This window comes from Carassius auratus, chromosome 11 (assembly GCF_003368295.1).
Source record: "Carassius auratus strain Wakin chromosome 11, ASM336829v1, whole genome shotgun sequence".
Classification (NCBI taxonomy): Eukaryota; Metazoa; Chordata; class Actinopteri; order Cypriniformes; family Cyprinidae; genus Carassius; species Carassius auratus.
The window spans coordinates 2,835,441-2,862,975 of record NC_039253.1 but is presented as its reverse complement, the minus strand read 5'-3'; the positions used below and the strand labels follow the sequence as shown (position 1 = coordinate 2,862,975).

General features: G+C 35.2%; 1 protein-coding gene across 2 annotated transcripts in view; it reads right to left on the bottom strand.

Moving 5' to 3' along the window:
* The window catches only part of LOC113110761 (cAMP-specific 3',5'-cyclic phosphodiesterase 4C-like), a 61,412-nt gene extending 36,632 nt beyond the window's left edge, over window positions 1-24,780 (bottom strand). The window contains exons 1-3 of one of the 2 annotated variants that reach the window (XM_026274929.1): window positions 24,722-24,780; window positions 14,537-14,617; window positions 14,145-14,344 (exon numbers count right to left, since the gene is read on the bottom strand). In XM_026274929.1, coding sequence (XP_026130714.1) covers window positions 14,145-14,344; window positions 14,537-14,548 — 212 coding nt within the window. In that variant the 5' untranslated portion in view covers window positions 14,549-14,617; window positions 24,722-24,780. Of the gene's footprint in view, window positions 1-10,818; window positions 11,359-14,144; window positions 14,345-14,536; window positions 14,618-24,721 lie in introns of those variants that run through there. The other variant, XM_026274930.1, reaches the window with a different exon arrangement.
* Window positions 24,781-27,535: the final 2,755 nt, after the last annotated feature.

The window sequence follows — 27,535 nt, the reverse complement described above, 5'->3', positions numbered from 1 at the left end:
GTCTGAAATTTGATAAAACAACAACAACAACAACAACAAAAAACTAAATGGTCATTAGTAACACTGTAAATGTAATTTTAACTTAATGTGAAATAGGGTTTGGCGACAAACAATATCCTATCCAGATTACGTTGGTAAACTCATTTTTACTTAATATGGATAAATTACCTGCATTACCGCCACCTATCTCTCAAGTGGCCCATTGACACTCCTAACTGAGATTGTAGATAGAGTGTCAACGGTCCATTTGAGAGATAGGTGGCGGTATTGCACTTATAAGTATTTGATCCGACGTAAAGCAAGAAGAAAAAGAAGGAGTGCAAATGCACTCAGGACAGTTCAGACATTGCAGTAAATATCAGAGGTAAAAAACGATAAACTGTTCAGTTTCTTGCACAGTCCGATCGTTTTGTGTCTTTACACATCAATGCATCGTCACAAGCCACAGGGTTTAATTTGGTTTTGTTTGTGTATGTTTTTTTTTGACTCCTTTAAAGCAATGATTCTCATCCACTTCCATTATATGACTGACAGACTGTGACGGTTTGAGTTAAAACATATTGGATGCCTAAGCAGATAAACATCAAATCTTCCTTTTAGGGTCATCTATCCCTTTAATATCTATCCACCATGAAAGTTACAGTATCATATGGATGGTTTTAGAACATAGTTTTTTTTTTTATAATTAATAATAAAACTGACCTTGAATGGAAAACAGCTGCATAGAATTTTGCTGAACATAATTTCTCCTTTTGTTTTATAAAGAAAAACAGCATACATGTTTGAAACAACATGACAGTGAGTATATAATTCAGTTTTCATTTTTGGGTGACCTTTCATTTGGAAATGATTTTTCCTTGGAAGACGCAGTCACTCGACAGGTAGGATGAGTAACAATTCTTGATGGCACTGATTTGGAAAATAATCACTTTCACAGCAGGTTTAGCATTATGTAGACACCTGAGCTCTGTTAAAAAAGAGGAGAGCGAGCCATATGTGTGTTTAAATGAGAAGAATGCTGCCTGAGATCCACACAGCATATGGCAGACTGGACTGAAACATAGGAAGAGCACTCATTAGACAGACAACATGATCGTATTCTATAATTGGGACAGGAAAAAAAGATAAAAACCCGTCTCTCTGTATTGTTAACCTAAAACCTGTCTCTCTCCTGACATCTCTGGGAGCAGATGCCTGCGGATACTGAGAAACACACATCTGGTTTTATTTTCTGTTTTGTAGATTACTGCTATGTTAATTTCCTTAAAAGAAACAAATTAAAATTGATTGCAGTTACGAGTTTTGCGCACCTGAAAATGCATGAGGAAATGCATTTGATCTGAGCTGCTAATGCAAAGACTGCAGATTTATCTGCTATTATGAGAAATCCTGAAACCGGTTTCTGATCAACCATGTGTACTGTAAATCGGAAAATCAGTTGTCAGTTGCATAATTGTATGTAAGTGTTGTTGAAAGATCAGATTCTGTATGCACATTATATTCACACCTGGACACACTCTTCAGGCCATATGGCAATTATGTTTCACATGTTGGAGGTTGATTAATTGAGTTCTGTATGTGGCCTGAAGGACCATGAAGAGTGCATTTTCTGTACACTTGGGGCCAGATTTACTACCAGCTTGCACCAGCTCAACGGTCTTTTGGCATTAAAACAGTCTTGTCAGGTTTGACTAAAGACGCGCAGTGAAGAGTTAGCCCTGAAAAGGTGGGGACAGTTATTTTCTGACCTTACTGAATATGCATTTGTAGGAGGTTCCCTTTCAAATGCTAAATTTATGGGAGTAAATTATTCAGATGAATCATGCAATGTGATTTACTAACATTTATGCTTTCAAAATACTGGTATTTGTGACATTATTTATGCCTCAAAAAAGTGAAGTGACATTCAGCCAAGTATGGTGACCCATACTCAGAATTTGTGCTCTGCATTTAACCCATCCGAAATGCACACACACAGAGCAGTGAACACACACACACACACTGTGAGTACACACCCGGAGCAGTGGGCAGCCATTTATGCTGCGGCGCCCGGGGAGCAGTTGGGGGTTCGATGCCTTGCTCAAGGGCACCTAAGTCATGGTATTGAAGGTGGAGAGAGAACTGTACATGCACTCCCCCCACCCACAATTCCGTCCAGCCCGAGACTAGAACTCACAACCCTTCGATTGGGAGTCCAACCCTCTAACCATTAGGCCACGACTTCCCCCTAAAAGCATGTCTTAAATGAAATAATAATAATAACAAATAAATAATAATAATAATAATAGAAGTACTAGAAAAAAATAACTAACTGAAAAATTTTAAGTTGAAGAATTTCAAAATTTGAAGAAAAGGCAAAAAATGAAAGCAGCATAGCAATATTTTAAAAAGCAAAAACTAATAAAAATGCACATTATAATTTTTTTGGAATGGGAATACATACGTATCATATATTTAATTGTATATATTTTCAAATTTATTATTTTAGTTTTTTATTTACCTGATTGTTTTAGTGAAATATGATCTGAACATAGATAGGTTTTGTGAGATTGAACAAGTCATAATTTGAGCCCCAAGTCAATGTTCATTCATTCATTCATTTACCAATAGATTTTTTGTATAATTTAAATTTGTAGGACAATCAACCACAAGTTATGCACTAAAGCTGTTTAAGAAGTTTGTTTAAATCAATAAACCTAAACATGAACAATAGTAATGGCACTGCTTGCCTTATCAAACACCAGAAATAAGTGATAAAGTGTCTGTTTGGCATCTGGCATGATGAGTTACTTAACAAACACAAACTCTGGCAGCAGCAGCTTTTACCCAAGCCGGAGCATTAATCATTATTAAGACAAACAAAGTCTGTGCTTAAACTCACAACACCATCGAAACCTTCAAGAGCACACGCTGCATTAGCAAACATCACCGCTGTGTTCAGAGTGAGCACTGAGGCATTATGGGGTCTGTGGCGCCAAGCATTTGAGACGAAATAAAAAAATAACAGTTCATTCACCAAATTATTACAACGAGACAACCTTGAAAACAGAAATATAAAAAATTAAATTTTAAATGTAATTAAAAAGTCTTTTATGCTCACCATGCAAAAATTTTAATATTGTGAAAAATTGCAAATTAAATTAACTGTTTTATTTTTTTATGTATTTTAATTTGGATTTATTCCTGTGATGCAAAACTGCATTTTCAGTAGCATTATTCCAATCATTACTGTAATATGCTGATAATATGATCAGTGGTGTTATATAATAATGGTTTTTCTTATTATTAGTGATGCAAACAGTTTTTGATGCTTCATTTTTATGAGGAAATTAAGATGCATTTTATCTTTTAGGATTGACTGATAATCAGAAAGTACAAAAGAACAGCATTTTTTAGAAAATGAATTTTATTTTGCATTATAAATGACTGGTTCTTTCTTGAAACTCTTGGCACAAGCTGATTGGTTCATGTTGCATACACAGCCAATGAGCTTGCTGCTTTACATTTAAAAGGCTGGTTAGCATCCACTTGAGCATTTTGTAGCATGCTTTGAGAGTTTCTCTGAAACCCTTCACCTTCTCCAGCTCCACAGATCTTTAAGGGTTATTTTATATGCTATTTGTGCAGCAGCAGCATGTCTTAAAAACTCACAGCACCGTATCTCTGTATGCATTGGCAATAGCATATTTAAATATAATTTACAACAAGAGCAATAACCAACAGCAGCAGCAGCGTAGCAGATCTATTTCGCCAATACATTAACATTATCAAATCCATTACATGCTAAAATCTTCTGATAGTTGTCATGATAGAAATGCCTTTATTGTTACATTTGATAATTTTAAAATGTCCTATCATTATCATTAAGGAGCATGACATGTTTTAAACATTGATAATAATAAGAAATGTGTCTTGAGCAGCAATTCACCATATTAGAATGATTTCTGAAGATCATGTGACACTAAAGACTGCAGTAATGATGCTGAAAATACAGCTTTGCATCACAGAAAAAAAAAACTTTTCGAAATATTTTAAAATACACAACAATTCTATTAAAGTGTAATAATATTATAGGTTTTACTGTATTTTTGAACAAATAAATGCAGCTTTGGTGATCATGAGAGAATATTACAAATCTGTAATTATTACAATCTTTTCGCTGGTAATGTATGACTAGAATGCAGTATAACACCAGACGTGCTTCGAAAAGACGGAGCGGAGACGAACATCAAAGCTTTGAAGAAATCCTCAGGGACAAAAAATGACATGGACAGCTGGACAGAGACGGGAGAGAGATTGCTAGTGAGAGTCTGCAACGAGAGGAAGGAATAATACGGACAGTATTAATGATCTAATAACGATGATTCGGTTGCGCTGCTGTCGGGTCAGGTGAACCTAGGCGAGCAGATGTTGCTCGGATATTCAGTCGTGACATGAGTTGGCCATTATTTTCCTCGTGGCCTGTGGAGAGAGGTGTCTGGCAACAGCTCCCCATCCTAACCCCTCCAACTCCCCCAAATGAGAAATGAGTTTAATTTCACAGATGAAGCACCATGTGGTGGGCAGAGGGGGATCGGAGACCAAAGCCGTGTTTGGGTTCCAGAGCCGGAAGGCGAACGCTCTGCAGAAGCATCTGTTATCAATTAGAACACCCTTGAAACAACTGAAATGACTGTAATTTGTATTGGAGTGTTATGGATCTCACCCAATGGCATTATCTGCCCTCTTGACAAAATCCAGCAATCATATTCCACTCATGTAAATCACAGTTCAATTTAAGACCAGGCTGTTCTATTAAATCAGGCCCGATGCATGACATGCGGTGTGTGATTTTACACGGCTTACGACTCCAAATAAATCTAAATGTTCCTTCCCCTCCATGATTCCTAGAAATAAAAGGGCAAAGCTGAGCTCATGGAGAAGTGGAAAGCACTGTCTGAACATCAAGAATGGATATAGAATATTTATGAGACACGAGAAAATGTTCTGCTGCTTAAAGTTTCATGGTTTCGTAGGATGTGGTGTGATTGCAAGTGTGCATATATATATATATATATATATATATATATATATATATATATATATATATATATATATATATATATATATATATATATATATATATTACATATAATATATACATATATATTAAAGTGTTTAAAGTATTCAAATTGAAAATGTAAAAACATAGAAAATGTAAACTGTAAAGTTTATAATATATTTCTATGATGCAAAGAAAAAAAAAGCAAAGAAAAAAAAGCTGCATCATTACTTCAGTCTTCAATGTCACATGATCTTTCAGAAATCATTCTTATTATTCTTATGATTATCGGTTATTAATAATGGTTCTTATTATTATCAATGTTGAAAACAGTTTTGAGTTTAATATCTTTATGAAAACAATGACAATTATTTTAGGGATTTTTTGCTGAACAGAAAGTTCAAAAGACCAGCATTTATTTGAAACATAATTTTTTTTGTAACATTATAAATCTCTTTACTTTCACTTTTGATCAAGTTAATGCATCCTTGCTGAATAAAAGTATTAATATATAAACAGTACATTTTCATCAAAGACATTAAAGACATTTTAAATCACAGGAATAAATTAAATTCTTATATATATTCAAACTAATATTATATATATATATATTACTGAATTTAAAATCAAATAAAGCTGAGCATAAGAGACTTTCAAAAACATTAAAAGACCCCCAAACTTTGGAATGGTAGCGGTGTTGTGCATACATGCATAGCATATTATTTTTCAATAATCAGCATCAAAAGTAATTCCATTAAATAGTCATGAGAGTCATGGATTGTGCTCAAATTGATTTGTAAAAAAATAATAATTTTATAGCCCTAAGAATAAACAATAGTAAAAGCTTGTCCTAGCAAGTACCACAAAAAATAGAGAGAGAAAAAAAGGAAGAAACCTCAGGGGGATGTCTGAGAAATATCACACAGAAAACTGTGAAATCTAAAGCTTCTCACTTTCTGCAGCGAGACAGAGATAAGGCGCACTGAACACAGTCAGGTCGGTTCTTATGGGTCCTCGCAGCCAGACAGATAATGACCCTCTTTCTGATGGTCAGGCACTGACAGATAAGTGCATTTCTGCAGTTACACTTCGAGCTGAACAGAGCACAGAAAATTAAGCATTCAGAAAAAGCACAGCCAGTACAGCTAAGTTAAGGTCACAAACGACAGTGATTTCCAGTGATTCCAACACTGTATGTAAAGATTACACACCGAAATGAATGTTCCTTTAGAAATGATAAAAGAAAATAGGATCCCATTGAAAATCTTTAGTTAAGGGAACAAAGTGGCCTTCTTTCGACGGAGCAGGAAACATTCAGATCCTCTCAGCTCAGAAACAGCTCTCAGTTAGGCATGTCTTATCTGATATATTCTTACTAAAGTCAAAAGGTGAAGAACAGGCTTTATAGAGTTATTCAGTGCACCGAAGCGGCGTGATCAAGCATGTCCCTGTCTGATCCTGAACAGGAGGTATCATTTTTTCTGCTCTGACCTATATTACACACTGTGCCCCTGAGGGCAAAACCTCAGCATGCACTGACCACCAATTGGAAAGGATTTTTCCTCAAAATGAATGTCTTATATTTTGACCGGAATTGAGATTGTATTTCTTTACCAAGTGTCATAATGCAGATTTGGATATTACATGCACTTGGGGACAAAATACTGTCGAAAGCAGTGCTTCATTAATAAGCCATCAGTGCATTGAGCATTAACAGGAATATAGGTGGAATAGAAATTAAGCATGGCTTAATATAATTGCATACAATGTAATTAAAGTATCATCAGCCCTTTAGCGATAAAAATGGCCAGTCACAGAGAAATGAAGCCAGCAAGAAAAAAGAATGTAATAAGTCAATTATAACACAATAATGATTACTGGAGGCAGCAGTCAGGAGCTGGATTCATTTTATGATGATTAGATATTAAAAAATGGAGCTTGACAGGCCACTAGAGAAATGAAAGAAGTCTGTTCTTTGGTCTTGGATTCCAGATCCAGAAAAATCCACATTTAAATCAATAACATATCGCTTCCAAAATCAGCACTTTTTTTTTTTTACGTAAATGCTGAGTTAAGACTGTTGGGTAAACAGTCTTGATTGATTTGGCCCAGTTTGGGGTTAATATTTTCCATAATTAGGCCACTTTCTGTGTTGCTGAAAACACAAACAGAATTACAGAATCCATAAAACTGCATTGTTTTATTAGTTTTAGTTGTCTCACTATATGAGGTCATGAGCACAAACTTTATCTCCAGAGCTGCTCTGAGGGTTACTTCATGAGCATTTTCCCATTTAATTTGAGAAAAACTGACATATCAAAAACACACAGAAACTTTTTCTATTGCACAGTAGAACATAGGTCTTAATATACTACTACAATTATTATTAAAACTTTATTTTTCATTTTTTTTTGCATATTTTAATTTTATTAAGCAATTTTCTCAAATTTTTCTTTTGTCACTATTTTTATCCATTTCTACTCTCTAAAAAACTCAAAGCAACCCAGCTGTTGAGTTTCAGTCAGAGTGAGGCGTTTTGCATCCTCTTCAGGATAGAGTGATTCCCAACGCTGCTGAATTGGGGAAATTTTTAAGTTAAATAATGGTGTGTATATGTTTTATTTCATCTATAAAGTCTTTATGTGCTTCAAATTATATTGTTTTATGTAATGCAACATATTAGGGTGAGATGTCAGTGCCTTTTGGAAATGCCTTTTACATTGCAAAACATCAACTGATTTTATCCCTTATAATACTAAATAGAATTTATTTTGATGTTAAAATATGTTCTCTAATCTCAGAGTCAGTACTGTTTGTTTCTGGCCAGTTTATGGAGTCAGTCACAGCATTTAATGGCACGTTGTTTTCAGCAACACACTGGCACGAGAATCAGCACTATTTTGGTAAAAAGGGATAACAGAGAATGTTGAATACACTTTAAAATTTTACATTTTTACTTTTAAATGTTTACAAGTTAAAATGTATGTAATAGTGCAAACTATGCTGTATTCTTTCAAATAAATTCGGTTTATCAAAATTTTTTTGGTTCATGGGTGTTTTTGCATACTAATAGGTGTTCACCTTTTTAATTAATATCATTGCCTCTAGTAATTCTGTGTGTGATTTTTAAATTCCAACTCATTTTAAGCCAGCAATATAGCCACCCTGACACCAGTACAATGTGATTTAAATGTGTAAATGACTGCTGTTTGCCCAGATGTCTAGAGAACAGCAGTGCTTTCCCCAGATAATCCAACACATCTGTGCTGAAGAAAGTGATACATCGGATACAAGAGGTGCAGGAAATCTATCAGCTGGTAAAAATGGAGCCACACCATTCAGCACACGGGGAACCTGAATACTACTTGCTCTGAAGGATGCACTATAATATTCAGCTGTTTAAAGAATTGCTTGAAAAATGCACACTCACATAATGTACACAATAAGATATTGTTTACAGTGGGGGCCCTAAAAATGTGGTTTTATTCTACATAAAGGTGAATTTATTGGATACTTTTAGTTGTGAAAAATCATGGATACAAAATATACTTTCCACTTTTGCATGAACTTTTCTAAACTTATCAGGAAGCAAAATATATATATATATTGTTCTATGTTCTACTATACTACTGTTATACTTTTTATTTTATCACTCAGAATCTTTTCCTTGTACATTTTACCTTTCCTTGTACAGTACATGAATTTTCAACCATATGAACCTCCTATTCTCCAAAGTGCAAACAGATCAACATTTAGAAATAACTTTAGTCATGTGTATTCATGCATTCATTTTGCAGATACTGATCTTTACACTAAAATATAGAATTGGTGTTCTTGATCCCATAATTGCTGTTTGCTTGCTTCATTTTATTCATCCTTGTTTGAATTATTGATATAAATCCTGCCAAAAAAAGTGTGGACAAGTATTTACAGAACCTTTAACCTAATGAATGTTGATAACTAATGATGGAAGAACAGATGGAGAATGATAAACTCACATAAACCTTGCCCACTCAACTTACTCAAACAAGAGATTCCACAGAAAGCTAAATTAAAGACTTTTGAGGCCTGTTTAATCCATAGACGATAACTAGGACTGCACGATGAATCTTATTTTAATTGTGATCACAATTTCGGTTTCTCTTGATTTATTAAGCATAATCGTCTGATTATTTAGCCTGAAAATATTTGAATTTGCATTACTTTGCATTGATAACAAGCCTCTACAAGGCTTATTCAAATCCAGCACTCAAAGCTTTTTTCTCAAATCGACATTTTTATTTTTTTATTTTTTTTGTCCCAGTGGTTCACTTCCTCTTTCCAACCTGTCAACCATGAGCACACACTCTATTTGCATTAAAAAATAAGCACTGATGAGCTGAAAACATGCACAGGTAAGATGAAGTTTAACGATCTCTATTGAGATGTTCTGTATTTAATATAAGCATGTTTTCTTTTCCCATGGTTTTAAGCAAAAACTAAATCAGACTAAAAGTCTATAGATAATTCAATGGACCTCCCCATTGGCATTGTTTTTTGGTGTCCAGGGAATAGCCTAAAAGCCCATAATGCATTATCAGTCTTCAGTCTAAACACTTCCATTTATAAGAGAATTATCACAAGCATAAAAAGGCTGATACATGAGTCTGGATATGCAGAATCAGAGTCTCTGGGTGAGACAAAGAGATGTGCAAAAAAACGCACAGCCACATGGTAATGTGAAGAATGTGAAGAAAATGAATGACACAGAACACTCAAAGCTTGATATTATTAATATCCAGATAAAGTTAAAGCTTCAATGAACAAGTAAAAACACAGCTATGAGTCACTTTAGTACACCTACTTCTTACTCTGTGATTCAGTGCTGTTCAAAACACGAAGGCAAACGATCGGCGTGCAATGACCATACGCTGCCTTACCGTCAGCTATTTTTAATACAACATCTCAAGTTGTGCATAACTTGTGCTTTCATTTTAAGAAAGCACTGTGTGGGTGACTGATGAAACTGTTGCTTAATCAAAAGGGTTTCAATGAAATGTACTGCTATTGGTAGCAATATTTAATGAGCAGGAAAGAGTCGACTGAAGGAAACACTATAATAAAAGGTGAAAGGAACGCATATAACAGATTTCACTTTGCTGCGTAGGGAAGACTGGGGCCTTCCTGCTTCATATTCCAGTAAATATTTTTCAAGGTGGGTTTATTTTATAAAATCAGTGTCTATATCGAAACAAACACTCTAGAAATGTAATACTGTTACTTTGTAAATGAAAAAGTTATTGACTGATTTTAAAGCTACATTTAAAACAATCATAAAACATTTTTGTGCAAACAAAATAATAATAATAAAAAAAATAGGTTAAATTTTTCAATTTTTGGTTCATAAAAAAATTAAGTTAACACATTTGTATAGAATTATACCATACAACACTTTTGGGGCAACTTAGATATCAATGTGTCAACTTGCCCCGACCTGAAATTTTTAACTGCTACCTGGTACCTCCATTATATTTTTGAAACAGCTTTTACAAAACACAATGATATTATAATTTCAATTTAGAGGACATATTAACGCACATAAAATATTCAATTTAAGCAGGCTGTGGGATGTTTGAAACCAAACCACTCTTTCAAAACAAGAATATTTGAATATCTGTAGGCTACGTTTCACTGAAATCCTCACAGTTACTGAGATACAAACAACTATCACAGGGGGAAGTTGTCTTTTCACATGAGGAAGTTCTATTCTATTGCATTTCAAAAGAACCGATACCTACCGTTTATTAAAAGAAGACGGCCAGGACATTCGTGGTTTTTTCAGACTTGGGCGGTGCTTCTCTGTGCCTCGGTTGCAGCACAGGTACCGCTCGGTGTCGGAGTGGTTCCGCTGCTTGATTCGGATGTGGGTTCTGGGCTGCCTCCAGAGATGCTTGGGCGGTTTGGCCAAACCAGCTCCTTCCCTGCTCAGCGCCGAGCACTCCATCACTGCACAAGTTCAGCTCCGTGTCTGCTTTCCGAAGTCTGGAGTATTTAAATAGTCGAAGTTCGCGGACGCGTATAATTCCTGTATAATAATTTCAGAAGAGCTGTTCAGCCTTCAGTGGTGCTGAACCCAAAACAGCGCAAGTTTACACGGCTAGAGACAGATAACCCGCGTGTTTGCAGAAGCAAAGTTACTCTCCGTTTCGTTCAGGTGCTGCAGAGGAGACGGGGTGATTTCAAACACTGTCCGAGACACATGGCAGTCTCACAGCAAACAAGAAGGCGAAACGTCTACATATGCTGCTTGAATCCGGCTGAAGTGAGAGAGAGAGCGAGCGAGCGAGCGCGAGAGCTATATAGTGACGCCCAGTGCATTACATCACCGTGTGCTTAACACACCACTCAACTGAGGACTTAAACACTGATACAAGCAGGCTTAAAGCATCTGAGATTTGTTATTGTTTTTTTGCCTTGAAATATAACCATTATGATGGGAAACCCACTGTTTTTCGCAAAATAACCCCAAGATAAAGTATTTTTTTATTTTAACTATGGACTACTTTGGCTGGGAGAGCGTGATTTCACCAAGTACAACATGTTCCTGGATCAACATTCCAATCACCCAATCAGAATTGAAATCTAACTTTTCAGAAAATATCTGTTTTAGGCTTACAGTCAGGGTTAGGTGCTTCTACACCCTTGTTAATCAGCTATAGTTTCACACTGATTTAGGAATAAATTATGGGTCAGGTTAGGTTTAGAGGTAAGGATTGGATTAAGTCTATATTTTTGGACAATAATGTTGATTCAGGATCATCAGAAGATGTTGATCCAGGAATATGTGTTACTTGGCAAAATCATGGTGACCACATTGGCTACAGTGATGTAAAAGGATTTCACACACACAAAAAAAGTGTTTTAATGGTTTTGTAGAACATCACAGTAAGATATGATATGATATGAGAACAGTATAACTGTAGATAGGGAGCATGTTATTTAATAAAAATATAATTATATTGTTAGAATGACTTAATTTGTTTTTCCAACATCGTCTGTGGGGTTAAACGCCTGCAGGGGCAGTGGGCATTTACTGTAGTTAATCTGTTCTAAACACCAATCCCAGAAACAAACGAAAAAGACATACAAGCATATTGAAACTAAAGCCAGCATGTATAAGTTGTGTGAAACGAAGCAAAATCAATGTTACTCATCTATCATGAAGAATCAATGCAACCTCGGCGTCCGATTCGAGCCCTTCCCTCGAGCTCCTTCATTTTCTGCGATGGAATGCTGCTCCGATATTTACACAGGTCCCACCTCTTGCCTGATTGTAACCCTTCTTTTTAATGTTTTGTTTCTATGATATTTTCCTCTTTTTTATCTGCCATCTCTCTTTCTCTATAGTCAATCTGCTAATATTCATTTTTGAGCGCTCTCTTCTTTCTATCATTGCAAGACACACCCCTTACTGCTGATTGGCTACAAGTGTGTTTTGGGATTCGGTCAAACACTGTGGTCAAAAGCGTTTTTTCAAAAATCCATAAGTGCACCTTTAACTGTAGGCGGCGCTTAAGCCAAGATATACAAAACTACACATCTATGTTTTTAAGTGCGTGAAAAGAATTGCTAAAACAGATTAAACAATTTGACAATAATAATAAAAATGATGATTAATATGATTATTATTACTAGTAGTAGGCCTAACAGTATTTACTACAGACTTGTAGGCTGCTACTAATGTAATTGGATGTTTACACATAAATACAATCACCGAATAGAATCCCAATAAGAATAAAAATTTACAAAACATAAATCAACGACCAAACTTTCCTTGTCAACACTATCCTGAAGTGAACTGTTTTTAATCCAAAGGCTAATCATAAATTCTAAATCAAATAAATAAATTAAAATTTTATATATAAAAAAAAAGAAAATTAGATTATAGATGATATTAATAAAATATGAACAAATAAGACTCTATAAAGAATATAAATCACCTGCAGTACACAAAACATTTGTGGTTGTTTTTAAATTAAGATTATAATTTGTAACATGTAGGTAGCGCTTTTCTCTGTTTAATGTCTCATCCGAAAGACGGGTTAGGTCAACTACAAAAAAAGTATATATTGAAGTATACTAATAATGTGATAGCATTTAATTATAATGTTATTATATGTTGTATCCTAGTAGGTGTTTTATGGCTTTTAGCTGGACCATGCTGGCCATTTCCGGTCATTAACTGCTTCAAGTTGATTTAGAAAATTGAGTACCAGCTGATGGGACCGTGACAAACCTGACAGACCTGGATTAATCTGGTTAGAGCTGGTAAACCAAGTAACAAACCAGCTGCTATGTTCTGAAAACAATCTTGACCACTTTATAAGCTGATACAACATGTTTCTTTCCCTCAGCAGGAACAGAGCTAATCAGACAAGCTGTGGCAAAACAAAACTTTTATCAGGTGTTGCACCAATGCACGTTTAGCAAAAAAAAAAAACGTGTTTTATGCTTACAAATACAGCATGTTAGTGTGTTCATATGGGATGTATTGAGTTTCTGTCTTAGTATTCATATGATCTCATTCCGAGTCATTGTGCCCTTTTACCAGAACAGATAGTGTAGAAGCACCCAGGAGTTGTTCCCACTGTCTGCTCAAATATCCATGACCTTTCTTTCATTTGCTTTCCCAGGTCATTTGAATGAACTAGCAAGTGATTAAAATGTATTAGATACAAAAGACGGAAAAGGTATCAGAAGTAACACTCCCACTTTAAAAAAAAAAATCTGTCTATACTGTATCTAGCTCTCTTTATGCCCTGTAATACTTGTCAGATCAGATCTTTGTACCTTTTCAGTGACATTCAATACTGTGGTGCACACCATGCCAGCTTGTATAAAAACAATAAGCATCATGATTTAACAGAGTCGCATTTTGCTCACAGTGTCAGTGTTCATTTTGGAAACCACTCGGCACGTGACAGCAGCAGTCCGTCTTTGATTTCTAAGGATGTGCTTCAATCAGCAGAGGTCTATTGAAGAATAGCTTTGACCGCATCAGTTGGGACTTTTGTACAACTAAAGCTACTTGGCAGAGAATGTTATGGTGTGTAAGATGACTCACTCTGTTTCTTTTGGGGCATCTGCACAGGACAGGGCCGATTTATACAGCGCTTCTAGGTAGTTTAACTTCTTGGCATCCAAGGTGGGGTGTCTGCGGGCCAAAGGTGGAAGCAGGAGTGTCCCAGAGAACCTGCGGCGAATGGCACTGCTGGTTTTGGGCTGAAGCTCCAGTGGGTTGGAGACAAGAGTGTTCCTTCGTCTCTGAGTAAAAGAAAATAGCTGCAGGTCAGCTAAGCAAAATACTGGATTAAAGTGCAAAGAATAGCTGTTCTGGGATGTTCTAGGATAGATATGTCATTAGTCTACTACCAAAAACACTTTTTTATAGATTGTTTATCTTTTATACTTGTAAAACATTGAATTTAAATACTACATTATAATGAAATCACATACCATATTTTCCATGTCTTCAACTCTCACAGTGCGATTACTTCAGAACAATCATGATGATAATTTTATTTATCCATGAGATAACTGCAAAAAAGAAAAGAAAAGTATGTTCCTCATTAAGTATACAAAATAAAGAAATATAACTACCCAACTGTATAGCTGTATAAATAATTTCTGACTGTACTAAAGCATTAAAATACAAAAATGTGTTTGCAAATATTTGCAAGGTCACCAGGGGCCTGTTTCATAAAATAAGTTTACCCAATAAGCCAGGTTTATTTCAGTTAGTCCGACTTATTGTCAGTTGATTTGATTCAGAATAAGTCAGAATAACTGAAATAAGCCTGGCTTATTTGGTAAACTTGATTTATGAAACAGTCCCCTGGTATAGCCAGTTATTCTTATTTGAAATGTGCGTTCCGTGTTAGAATGTCTGTTTATGTTTTGGTCTGTGTGATTTTGCAAACTCACAATTTACAGTCATAGAAGCCAGCAATCAACCTGGATCAGAGATTGCAGGTTCTACATGACCTAAAAATCTTTGGCATCCATCTAAAAAGCTCTATGACCAGAGGCATATCGAAACGTGGATAAAACAACTCATCAATTTAAAGTGTAAGGCTTGTCCCATTCCATCACAATTTTCTCTGATATTTTGAATTTGGACTGCATTACCATTTTCAACTGCTAGCTGTAAATATTAGTAAATTTCACCATCGGCAAAGTTACTCACTTAAAATGATCTTTTACACAGAATTGTGCCTTAGTTTGTGACCAAGTCCAATAGTTTCACAGTCGAACAAGACACTGATAATGAGATGGAACAACAATCTACAAGAAAAGGCAGCACCATCAGTGTGAGCGAGTGCTTCCGTGAGGCGTTTAATGGTATATTAAAGTGATTTCTGAGAAACAGTTTAAAATTGAATTCGACACCCAAACAGTTTTGCTAATTTTGTGAATATTTGCCAGGTGTCTGTGCTGAAAAATGTAGCGTTTTGTACATGGCTGTATAAATACGGGAAAATATTGGCAGTATTACATTTTTCCAAATTCCATTGTATTGTGTAATATTTATAATAATAATAATATTTAGAATACATATTCCAATTGAATTTACAGAATCTTCATGCATAAAAAAAAAAAGCTTGCTGAATTTTATGTAGAAAAGGTACATCGCCATCTTGCTCTCACAAAAAAGTCTTGAACACACCTGACACCTCGTGAACTTAAATGCACCATCAGCTTCCTGTGACATTCATTTCCAGTTATTTTACAAGTAAAAAAATGTCTGGTATGTTGCTTGATATTGCAGCTGGGATTATATTCTTTTCATTTATTACGATAATCATAAACACACAAGTTTGCTTTCTTGTTACAAATTAAAGTAGATACTTTCAAATGCTGTAGACGCATACACATTCACTGAAGTATACTTTGAGCCATCTAAGAGAAGAGAGCCAATAAATGAAGTCATAACACACTAGTGGTGTGAGACCGTTACAAAAGCGTGAAAATCAGCTTGATCTCACAGCTCAGTTTTCACTGTTAAACAACATGTCATCTTCTCAGAGATGATATCACGATCGTCCTATTAACAAGAATCAAGGTGTCATCGATCAGTCGTCTGTGAAGAGTATAAACAGGTCCTCATATCGATCTCTAATGCTCCAGTTAAGCTGGAATCAGTATTTTCCTTGAATCTGACAAACAGTCAGGAGCCGCAGTGGTGACTAATATGAAGAGCAGGACGCTGTAGATCATCGGCTGACAAACTGTGGGCTTTGTGTGTTTTAATTGCTTGATGTAAGCTGTGAATCTGTGATAGCTACAATGACTCAGTCTCTGAACTGTAGGGAATCTCTCAAACAGACACTGCAATATCTAAAGATCGCCATTGTGATGAATGGTTCTGGATCAGCTGATAATCAACACTGATTTTTCACAACCAAAGATTGAAGAATAGTGTCATTATTTCACTCTGTCCGATTTCTGTCTGCTGTGATTGCTAACATGTACAGTAGAGTGAATGTAGATCGATGGCTGTTTGTATTGAGCGCTTGTGTCAGCCGATTGGCCTCTCTACAGCATCCTGCCCCTCTCAGCTCATGCATCCAACTACTGCTGCACATCTGCCTAAAAATACACCGCAGAGATGATTTAAAGAACACGTAGAACATGAGATGCTTCAGTGTGTTAACTTGCTAAACTTGCAAAGCTAATGGGAGCCAAATGTCCCACAATTTTATGTGCCATTAGATTCTGATGTCGTTTTACATGCCATTAGATTCTGAAAATTGCACCATTTCAACTTGATAATAGAAATATAGCCTTGAAATTATGATGCTGCATTAGCACCCCTAAAAGTTTGAAATGATTAAGAATTTGTAATGTTCTGAAAAATGCCTATATAGGATATTAGAATGATTTCTGAAGGATCATGTGACACTGAAGACTGGAGTAATGATGCTGAAAATTCAGCTCTGCATCACAGGAATTCTTTATATATTAAAATATATCTAAACAGAAAAAGTAAGTTTTTAAATATTTTAAAATAAGGCAATATTCATCTCTTTCCTGCTTTATAAAATAAACATAGCTTTTGCATTTAATACTTGTCTGATGCACAAATATGATTTGACACCATCTGACTGTAGTGGAAATTAATTGAAGCGGAAAATTGATTCTAAACATGAATTGAAGTGAATGCTAGACTCTTCAATATGTATATTAATATTTAGATAAAATTGCATATGTAAGTGAGTACGTTTTTGTATCTGACAGTGCTGACATACAGTACGTGTTGACACTTTTATCAACAGATATAAACACTTCTGGATCTTAGATATATTGATATCTAGTATATATGTATAGCAAAAAGTGGATGGATATTTCCTTATACTGCAAATAGTCATTTATTTATTCTATTTTATTTTATTTAACTGTACACACTGTTTTGTCCTAGTAGAGAAGAGTGGATGAATGTCAATTCTGTGTGTTTGTGTGATGTGTGTATCATGCCCTAGGGTCATTAGCATTATTTCTCTTTATTAAATGCCACTAGCAAACCAGCAGTCTCCATCATGACCATATGAATCACATCACAAAGAAAACACACCCAAAGCATATTCATTAGTTCAGTCAGCAGTATGACTGTGTAAAATATCTGTGCACTAAATCAAACTCTTAATTAAGTCACAGTTTTGTTTTCTTTCTTCTTCATTAGCTCATACTCTCAATAACACAATAGTAGCAGATAATGCTCATTTGTTTATACCCAATAGGTTTTACCAAGTATTTTTAAATGGTTTTTAAATATTTGGATTTTCAAGTATTTGTAAATGGTTATTTGTTTGCAGTTAATTTGTCCTACATGGCCAATTATTAACAACATATAATTTTATAACTGAAATCTTCTTAGATTATTAATTGTTTGAAATGTATCAGTACTGGGGCAGGGGAAACTAAAGTAAATGACTGTATTTCTGAGATAAAACAGGATTAATCATAAATGAAATACAGAATTATACAGACATGCTGTTGCACTGCATGAGTACATGAGTAGAAATACTAACCATATGCAGAAAACACATCTTACAATCACCTACAATTCTGTTTTGTGAAAATCTACACCAAACAGCTGATGTTTCTCACCTCAGTGATTATTCAGCGACAGATTATCTTTTTTACACCTCTAGAAACAGTGTGATTCTCTTTGTGCTCATTTAGCGAGTATGAATGTGTTTCTGCTTTAGATCACCCACTTTCAGTACAGACACTAAAACATTAAACACTCAACGACAGTTGAAATATATAAATCTCAGTAAGACTTTTAAGAGTTTTGTGAGTGTCGTCGGATGATGCTCTTTCCTTTGATTTTTATGTAGACTTGATTAATAAATTAAGCATTTTCTTCTTTTTCAGTTTAGCTTGTCTGTGCAAGAAGCCTGTAGGGATTTTGTTTTTCAAAATGATATTTTGCAGATTCACGCACATTTCATGGTGTCACCCAGCTGTGTTTAGGAAGTGCATGAATACGATGAAGATTACACAGTAGGTACAGAGTCTTTAATACATCCACAGAAGGGTAATACACATAAGGCAGGTAAGAAACACACACACGTAATATTAAGACCAGACGAAGAAACAGTGAACAGACTACGACTTAAAAAGGAGAGCAATTGAGGATAATGACAAGACACACCTGAACATAATGAATCAAAAAGGGAAAACTAGGTCACGGTGAACACATGAGGGAGAAAACACAACGTCCAGGAGTTTGACACATGGTAGTTTCAAAGTGAAACTATATGTAAAGTAATTAAATAAAAGCCTCAATTTACATTTTTTTGCCGCACAATATGGGTTGAACGACTTCTGATGACTTTTATTTGATGAAAGTCGAGTCGAAGTCGCCGATGACGTCATTAATGAACAAATAAGTCTGGATCTGTGAGGCACATTGTGCACAGCTATGGCATATGACACAGAAATATATGCTTGAACTTTTCAGTTTCCAAGATATTTTTTTTTTGAGAAATCACAGAAAATCTTTGACGATGCCTTTCCGTGCTTAATAATTCTGTGCGAGTGTGATCTGCGCGGGATGTACGGGCTGCTGTCTGTAGCCTGTGTGTGTGTGTTACAGTGCAGCAGTGCATTAAATTAGAACAGCTATTAACTTATACCTGTACAATTAAACTGTTTAAAACGTGTATTCTCCTATTCAATTTCGAGCATCCAATAATATAATCACACGTCTTGTGGAGCGCTTTCAGAGTATGTATTTATTTATAAACTTAACTGTTTGGAAACAGAGCGTAAATGTGGAAGTCCTTTAAAGATTTCTTATCTTGTTGCTCCCTCTATAGGTCCAGCATGGCAGAGCATTGAAGTCACTAGTTGATCAGGTTCAACAGCATCTCAAAAGTCCAGATCAAATGTTTTGTTTTAAGGGCTGAAGATTATCTGAATTAGCTTAATCAATGTCATGCTAATGCACTGAGAGACGTGTACAAGCAAAACAGGTGGCTTTTCCCTCAGAGAGACAGACGCTGAAATATGACAGATGACAAACATATCTGCTGTTTCATCACATCTGAGCAATGAGTTTCTTCATAGCTGGATGCACCGAGAAAAACATTTAATAAGTACTGTGGCAGATCAGTATAAAGCTCTTTAATTAAAGAAGCAATCTCATTAATTCATAAATCTCTGTCTAGTCCCGCGCTAACATTTCAAGGGGCCCCTGAAAGAGAGAAATGAGTAAGACGCAGAGCATCAAGATCAACGCTAAGCAACTAATGTCACATTACGTTAGTCATGTCTTATTCATATCTTTACTGTATGAGACTGGGAGGTGATCTGAGCTGTTAGAGCATGCGGTTGCAAATATGAAAATTGTGTCATCATTTACTCACCCTCATGACGTTTTATGATTTTCTTTTCTTCTTGGAACAAAGGGCAATAAAATAGTTTTAGAGCCAGATTGATCATAAAAGCGGTCTTACAAGACACATCAACACTTATTAATCTGCACCTGTGTGCAGACCGCAGTCAGATTCACGTCTCACTGACGTGTGTTTAGATAATTTTGCACAATTCATATCTGATCTGTTACAAACAGGTACATGCCGTTATTTGAATTCAGGTTGTTTATCACCATATGCACTTGTTAGTTTGCAATGTTCTCCTATTTCTTTCAGGTTTGCAAGGTTTTTGCAACAAGTGATAAATCATGATGAGTTGAATGAAATTATTTTGGATTAAAAAAAAAAACATAAAAAATCTATTAAACACTCTTCAAATAGTTCATTTCTTTCAACTTTTTCTAATTGTTTTTCTTTCAGCTGATTTCAACTATTGAGTATAAAATTACTCAATGCAAGAAACACCAAAGAAAAAAAACGAAAGGAAAGAAAAAATCTGATGGATTACATAAAAAATGACAAGGTTTCTGGAATATTTTATAGGCATTATCTAATTAAACATGCAATAATTTGCATACATTTCCAGAACAGAAATCTGAATATTGGATTAAGTCAGGTTTAACATTTTAGTTTCCTTTTGTTAACATATTAGAGTCAAAAGTTTTTACAGAGGGGATTTCAGGTTTCTCTTTTTTTTTATCATTCTGTGAATCAGAAAATACAGTTTTTAAGAAAATCTTTCTGTAAAAGTCTTTAGCATAAGAAAAAAACTATATGTATATATATATATATATATTAGGGGTGTAACGATACGCGTATTCGTATTGAACCGTTCGGTACGACGCTTTCGGTTCGGTACGCGGTACGCATTATGTATACCGAACGGTTCGTTGGAGTAATTAATTATATTTGAAAAAAAAAAAAAAGAGAGAGAGAGAGAGAAATATAATGATATGCGTTCAACAAGGTAGCCCAATAACCCAAACAACGTAACAGGCAACGCCCCTGACACTCCCGAAGAAGAAAAAAACACCATCTTATATGTTTATGTTAGGCTACTCAGCAGGCGCTCGCTCACTCAGTACGCGCTGAAGGCTCGTTGCAAAATAGCCAATGCGTTTAACAGACTAGAAATGAGAAGATCCTCCAATAACCAACAGGTCTGGTGTTTGGGTGCACTTTGGATTCCCTTTAAGCTATAATGGTGATGGCAAGAGAGTGGTGGATAAAAAAACAACGGTATGTCGCATCTGCAGCGGGAATAAAAAAAAAAAAAAAAACACCAGCGGGGATATATGCGTCAGTACTATCTGGGAAAAGACGAAAAAAAGGAGAAACATGCACGCAGCAAACTATCCCTGCAGCATTTAGAAACTATAGCTTACAGGGAATCCAACCCAAACACCAGACCTGTTGGTTATTTTAGGATCTTATATTTCTGGTCTGTTAAAGACATTCGACATTTTGCAACGAGCCTTCAGCGCGTGCTGAGTGAGCGAGCGCCTTAGGGGCCGTTCACATATCGTGCCTAAAAACGCATGGAAAACGCTAAGCGCGTCTTTCTCCTCCTTTCCAAAGCGCTCGGGCAGAAGCGCTCATGAGGCGTCTGTCTTTGCTAAGCAACAATGACGTGCTCTCTCCATGAGACGCGGAAATTTCAGCGAAGGATAAATGGATTTGCAGCTCCAAAAATCGCTTGCAGTAGCTCTGCTACTAAATTTATTTCAAAATTGCAATCCATATACAACTATGATCAGCTGATCCTTCATCTTGGCTGAGCTCTCAACGTAGTTACGGGAAAGGATGAAACTGATTGGTTAGTTCTTGTCACATGACCCGCGGTGCGCTTGCGGCATTCTGAAAAGTTGAGATGTTTTTACATTTTGCTGTATCTAAAACGTATCGAACCGAACCGAACCGAACCGTGACATCAGTGTATCGTATCGAACCGAACCGTGAATTTTGTGAACCGTTACACCCCTAATATATATATATATATATATATATATATATATATATATATATATATATATATATATATATATATATATATATATATATATATATATTTCTGAAAAGCTAAACAGCCCACAATCTCAACACTTAATTAAATGATAAATTGCACATAATATACAGTATTTATCACAATCAATAAAAGTTCTGTATTAGTTATGTATTAGTAGTTATGTAGTAGTGGTAGATCATATAACGCAGGGCCATAAATGTTATCAAACAGAAGAAGATACAGCTTAATACTGAGAGAGGATGAATTGTGCCGCTGATTGTATTACATAGAGCTATACTGACAAAAATGGAGGGATGACAAGTCAATAAAACCTCACACGTCTAGCAGAACATCATACAAACTTGAGGCTGGGCTTTTCTGACCTGAAGTACAGCTAGCAGCTAGCAGCTAGCAGCTACAGGGGTGGTGTTGGTGTTGGCACAGTAGCTAAGACACATGCCTTTGGTGTGAGAGACCCGGGTTTGAATCCACTGTGAGACACCAATGTGTCCCTGAGCAAGACACTTAACCCCTAGTTGCTCCAGAGGTGTGTGACCTCTGACATATATAGCAATTGTAAGTCGCTTTGGATAAAAGCGTCAGCTAAAAGAATAAATGTAAATGTAGCAAACCCACTGGCAACAGGTTAGCAACACCAAAGCAATGCTGTAGAAACCAGCCAAAACACCTTAGCAAATTCATCAAAGTCAGCACCAGCATCACAGCAGAAGGACTTATTTTATTATGACATTTCAGCAAAATCCACAGTATAACCTTTAAAAACAACAAAACAAATGGCATGTCCATAAATCTCCCAGGAGCTGTTTAATGCTCACAGGTATTAAAATCCGTCTAAAGAAGCACCGTTGATGCATTTAAAGTCATTGTCATGATGATTGTAACATTTTGCTCTGCACATGCTGGTTTTTGCTGCTGATTGATCATTAACATACACTCTTTCTCACTGGCAAAAGCTTATGACTCATATTTCTATGCACTTTGTGCTTGTTTATAACATGCACCGAAGTGCACCTGCTACGTCTGAACCTTCGTTTGAAGTCAAACTCTTCTGTGCTGTTTTCAGATCACTCCTGCCTGAATACAGTGTCCCCCCCCCCCACAGATTCTCTTCACAATGTTAGTGTGGACTGTTGAGCACAATTACATGGTTTATAAGCTGCAGGTGATTTTGAACTTTTTTTATATCATGACTTTACCGCAAATGATTTTATTTGAGTAAGAATAAAACAATTTGTTTAATCACCTCCACATTAGTTATTATCTCGTAAATCTCACCATTTGAGTAATAAATACAACAACAGTGGTTATGCAAATGAATTATGTAGTGACATTATGCAGTATTTTAAACTATGGCTACCAGAAACTGCACTGTGAAAATTTTTTATTCTAAGCAGTGAGGGTAACACATTACAGTTAACGTAAGTTACATAATCAGATTTTTCAATGAACTAGTAAAGTAACACATGACTTTAAATTTAGGAAACATATTTTTCAAATAAGTAATTCAAGTTCCTTTTTTTCTTTAATATATTCACTGACACCTCTCCTGTCTCTGTGTTCATAAAAATCGTGGGTGAAGTTCTGAGGTAGAGACTCTTCCTTCAGCCTGAGGTTTATTCTTTTCACTTTTGGTGTGAAAGCGCCTTCACAGTTGCCAAAAATATAATTTTTTTTTTTTTTTTTTTTTTTAATAAATAAAGCAAGCCCTGATCAGGAAACAAAAAGTAATTGTAATGCATTACTTTCCATTTTTAACACAATTAGTTACTTTTTCATGGAGTAACATAATATTGTAAATGCATTACTTTTAAAAGTTACTTTTTTCTAGTTGTAACTTACATATAGATTATTAACATAGTAAGTTATTGTTAGGTAATGCATTAATTAACAATAATTAAGTATCTTAAAGTGTTACCAGTAATCAACTGGTGTAGGATTTACTTTAAAACAGTTTTTCTTTTCTTTTCTTTTTTTACAAAGAAATCGCTAGAATCAAATTTCACAAATAATTACAACAAAATGTGAACGAATTTCTGTGCAAATCATTTTTACTGTTTATGTACAGTATGCCATTCATATGTGAATATCTGCTAAACACTAAAATAGTTTTTGTGTCATAAGATGTTTTCAGTATAAAAGTAGTAAACTTCCATACCAAACATTACATTCTCCTGAGAAGTGCAATGGTAAAAACATTGGCCAATAAAAATTCATAGTTTGACCGCTTTGAGTTTATTAGACTTAGATCATTGTTTCCACAACGCAACTCTTGAAATAAAACTGAACTGAAACTAAACATTTTTAAAAATATGTTTTTACTAAAACAGCACAAGTTTTAATTTCATTTATATATTGTATGTCATTTTTTACAATTATTTTCCATTTAGAGCACCTTGGTTTCCTGAACACATAACTAATTCAAAAGACTAAACCACTGTTCACAGATGAAAGACCATCGGTAAGCACTTTTTGTTAAATTATGAGCTAGAAAAAAAGAAGAAAAACGTCCCTGGCAAACATATAAATAGTTTTACAAGTGGACCCTTTAGTCTTGATTTAGACAAATAGTTTGAATAGTATCATAAACTGAAAGTGTCCTTGAGCCATTGAGGTGAAATATTTTACTAAGACCCTGAGCTGGGTAATAATATGTTAAATATAGAGTGAAAACGTCTGGGAAAACAACATCTGTAAATGTACCAATAGAAGTAAAGAAAGAAGAAAAGGCCTTACGTGTGAATCCCTGTGGAGGAGTAGGGGAGTGTTGTTCAGGTGTGTCTGTTCTGCAGTCGTGCTCACATACATACTTCAGTTTATATTTGAGGTGAAAGGTTTTAGACTTCAAACTCTGAACCGCACGCTGATTCCAGTCACATGGTAGCAAAGTCTTGATGTAAACAGAGAGAGCACGCTGTCCCAAACAGCAGGCCACTTCAAATGAGATGCCAAGCTGTGTATACTTTCAAATTTAACATCATAAGAGATCTCTAAAATTACAAGATGAAAACTAAAATAAAAGCATTTTTAAAAAGATTTTAAAAGAAATTATAATCCTTATGCATTCAGCTAAATGTTAGCTAAAAAAATCATGCTACAAAAAAAAAGGTAGAAATGAAAGAATATACTTATATTCACCAGTGATTTATTGAATTGTTTTATAGTTAAAGTTCCCTGACCAAAACGTACACTGAAAGGTATTTGGTATTGTGAGCAAAAACAAATGCCATTTCTCAAATAGAATTAAAAGAGCAGGTCTTTATGACCACATTATACTGTACATACAGTAAAACCGCTTGTGAATCAGTTTGTCGCCATCTGGAGGACAAGTTGAAAGTGTTACACCCCTTCATAGTCTCTCACAAATATTGACAGTGCAAATCATGACATATGCCACCAGTTCATTTATCCATATGTACATTTACATTCCTCGTTTAACTATAGATTTGTTACTGTCTGTGCTATTGTGGGAAAAAATTAAGCACAACATTACCATATTTTCTAACTTAATACACTACATATTGCACATCAAGTCTATATGCTAAAAATAGACATTTCATTAAATAAAAAAACAAGCTAAATATCAGAGGCATAGCTGTTTATTTTACTGAGACTGCAAGTTTAAGAAACTGGAATTTATTTTGGAGGGTAGCGGGCAAACGGTGCATCTTCATTTACCTAAAGAAAGAAAAAAAAAACATTTAAGTACCAATAAGTAAATTTTGTATTTTGTAAGCTTTTGTTGTTGTCGTTGTTTTTTACATTTTGTACTTGCAAAATCTTAGTGAGCCCAGATTGTGACTATACAATATATTATATATATATTAGTTCTATGGGTTGCCTAAAACTCACAGCCAGAAGAAAATGCAGAATGGTCTATAATTATGATTACAGTACAGAACCACTACTGTAAATTTAAGACTCACCATTGGTAAATCATCAAGCCTCTCAAACTGTGGCCTCCCGAAGCGAACAACCTTCACTATCACGACCACAACAACCACAGCCAACACAAAGCAGAAAATACACAGCACTGCAACCAGCCCTGGATTTGTTGCCACAGCTTGTCCACCTCTGTCTCCCAGATCTGTGCAAGACAGAGACAAATCAATCACATAAATGTAAATCAACAAATATAGATGTTTAAAAATGACTACTTTCAATGACTCAAAGTCGACTCTTTCTTTTGAAAGACAATAACTTTATACACAGTGAACTTTCAGATTTCAAACTTTGCTGGATGTTTTCATTCACTTAAGCTGTGTTACACACTGCATGAAAGGCAATTTTCAAAAATCCATAATAGGGGCACTTTATCTAATAATATAATTGTCGAAAAGCTGAGAACCATTTATGGATTTGTTTATTTTATTTTACAGATTAAATAATCAAGATTTCACATGTGTTATTTCCGTAGCATGAAAAACAAAATGGATATTCAAACTGGTAATAAATTAATAGGCTATAAAGACAATTGAGTAAGCACTTGTCTATCATGATGACGAGAGAATTCTTGAATGCAGATTCACAATTCAGTTGCGTTCATAGGCTCAAATAAACACATGCGTTTGGTTATAAAGCTCTTAAAATGCTACTAAGCATGCATAAAAAGAAATCAAATGTAATGTGTGCAAAACTGTTGTAGGCCTATGCCGTTATCGACACTTTTTATTAATTTCACTCTATTTTGTGACAGCTGTAGACCTATATTTTGCTTCCTATATAGCTTGGTATCAGCAGATTTGATGGACTAATCCAGCACAGCTATAACAACTGTCCAGGTCAATTTTGGTCTTCAGTTATGACAGTCTAAGGATCTATCTAATCTTTTACCCATGTCATAGGATTTGCTGTTTTCTTCTGCTGGAAATGTTTCACTAGAGTCATCAGAGGCAAATTTCGGTTCGGATGTTGTCAGTTCAGATGTCTGGGGCAGCCAGGTAGATTGTGAAGTGGTTGTCTCAGTGTTGTTTGTGACGTCCATTTGTGTTGTTTGTTGAATTATGATAAGTTGTGTAGTAGTCTGTGACTCAGAAGTATCTCCAGGGTCTGTGGTGCCAGTGGACTGGACTGTTAAACCGCTGGGCGGCTGTGTGTCTGATATATTTACTGAAGCATCTGTAGAAGGGGAAATTAATCAATTAGCCAGATTCAGAGCAGTGGAAGGAAAAGTTGGCTCTAAATCAATTCTGTAGTTGACTGAACAGCACTCATGTTGATCACTGGGGATTTTTACAAAGACATACAGTGACAGTTCATAGTAACCATGTCTATCAACAAAGATATAACTTGATTTCAGAATTGTAACGTTCCAGTCATATGTTTATGGTGTTTCATAGGAAAATAACAGTAGTTGTTTTAATAGTCAGTATAATATAATGATTCTGTGAACTATTCCTTATATACATTGGGTCTAGGGTTTGTATAACCCTGAAGCGGGCTTGTTTAGTCATTTTGATTGGCTGACTGTACATTATTAAACAGCTGCTTATCAAAAAAAAATAAGCCGATTTTAGTTTAAATTATTTTTTTTATTTTGTGAGAAGGAAG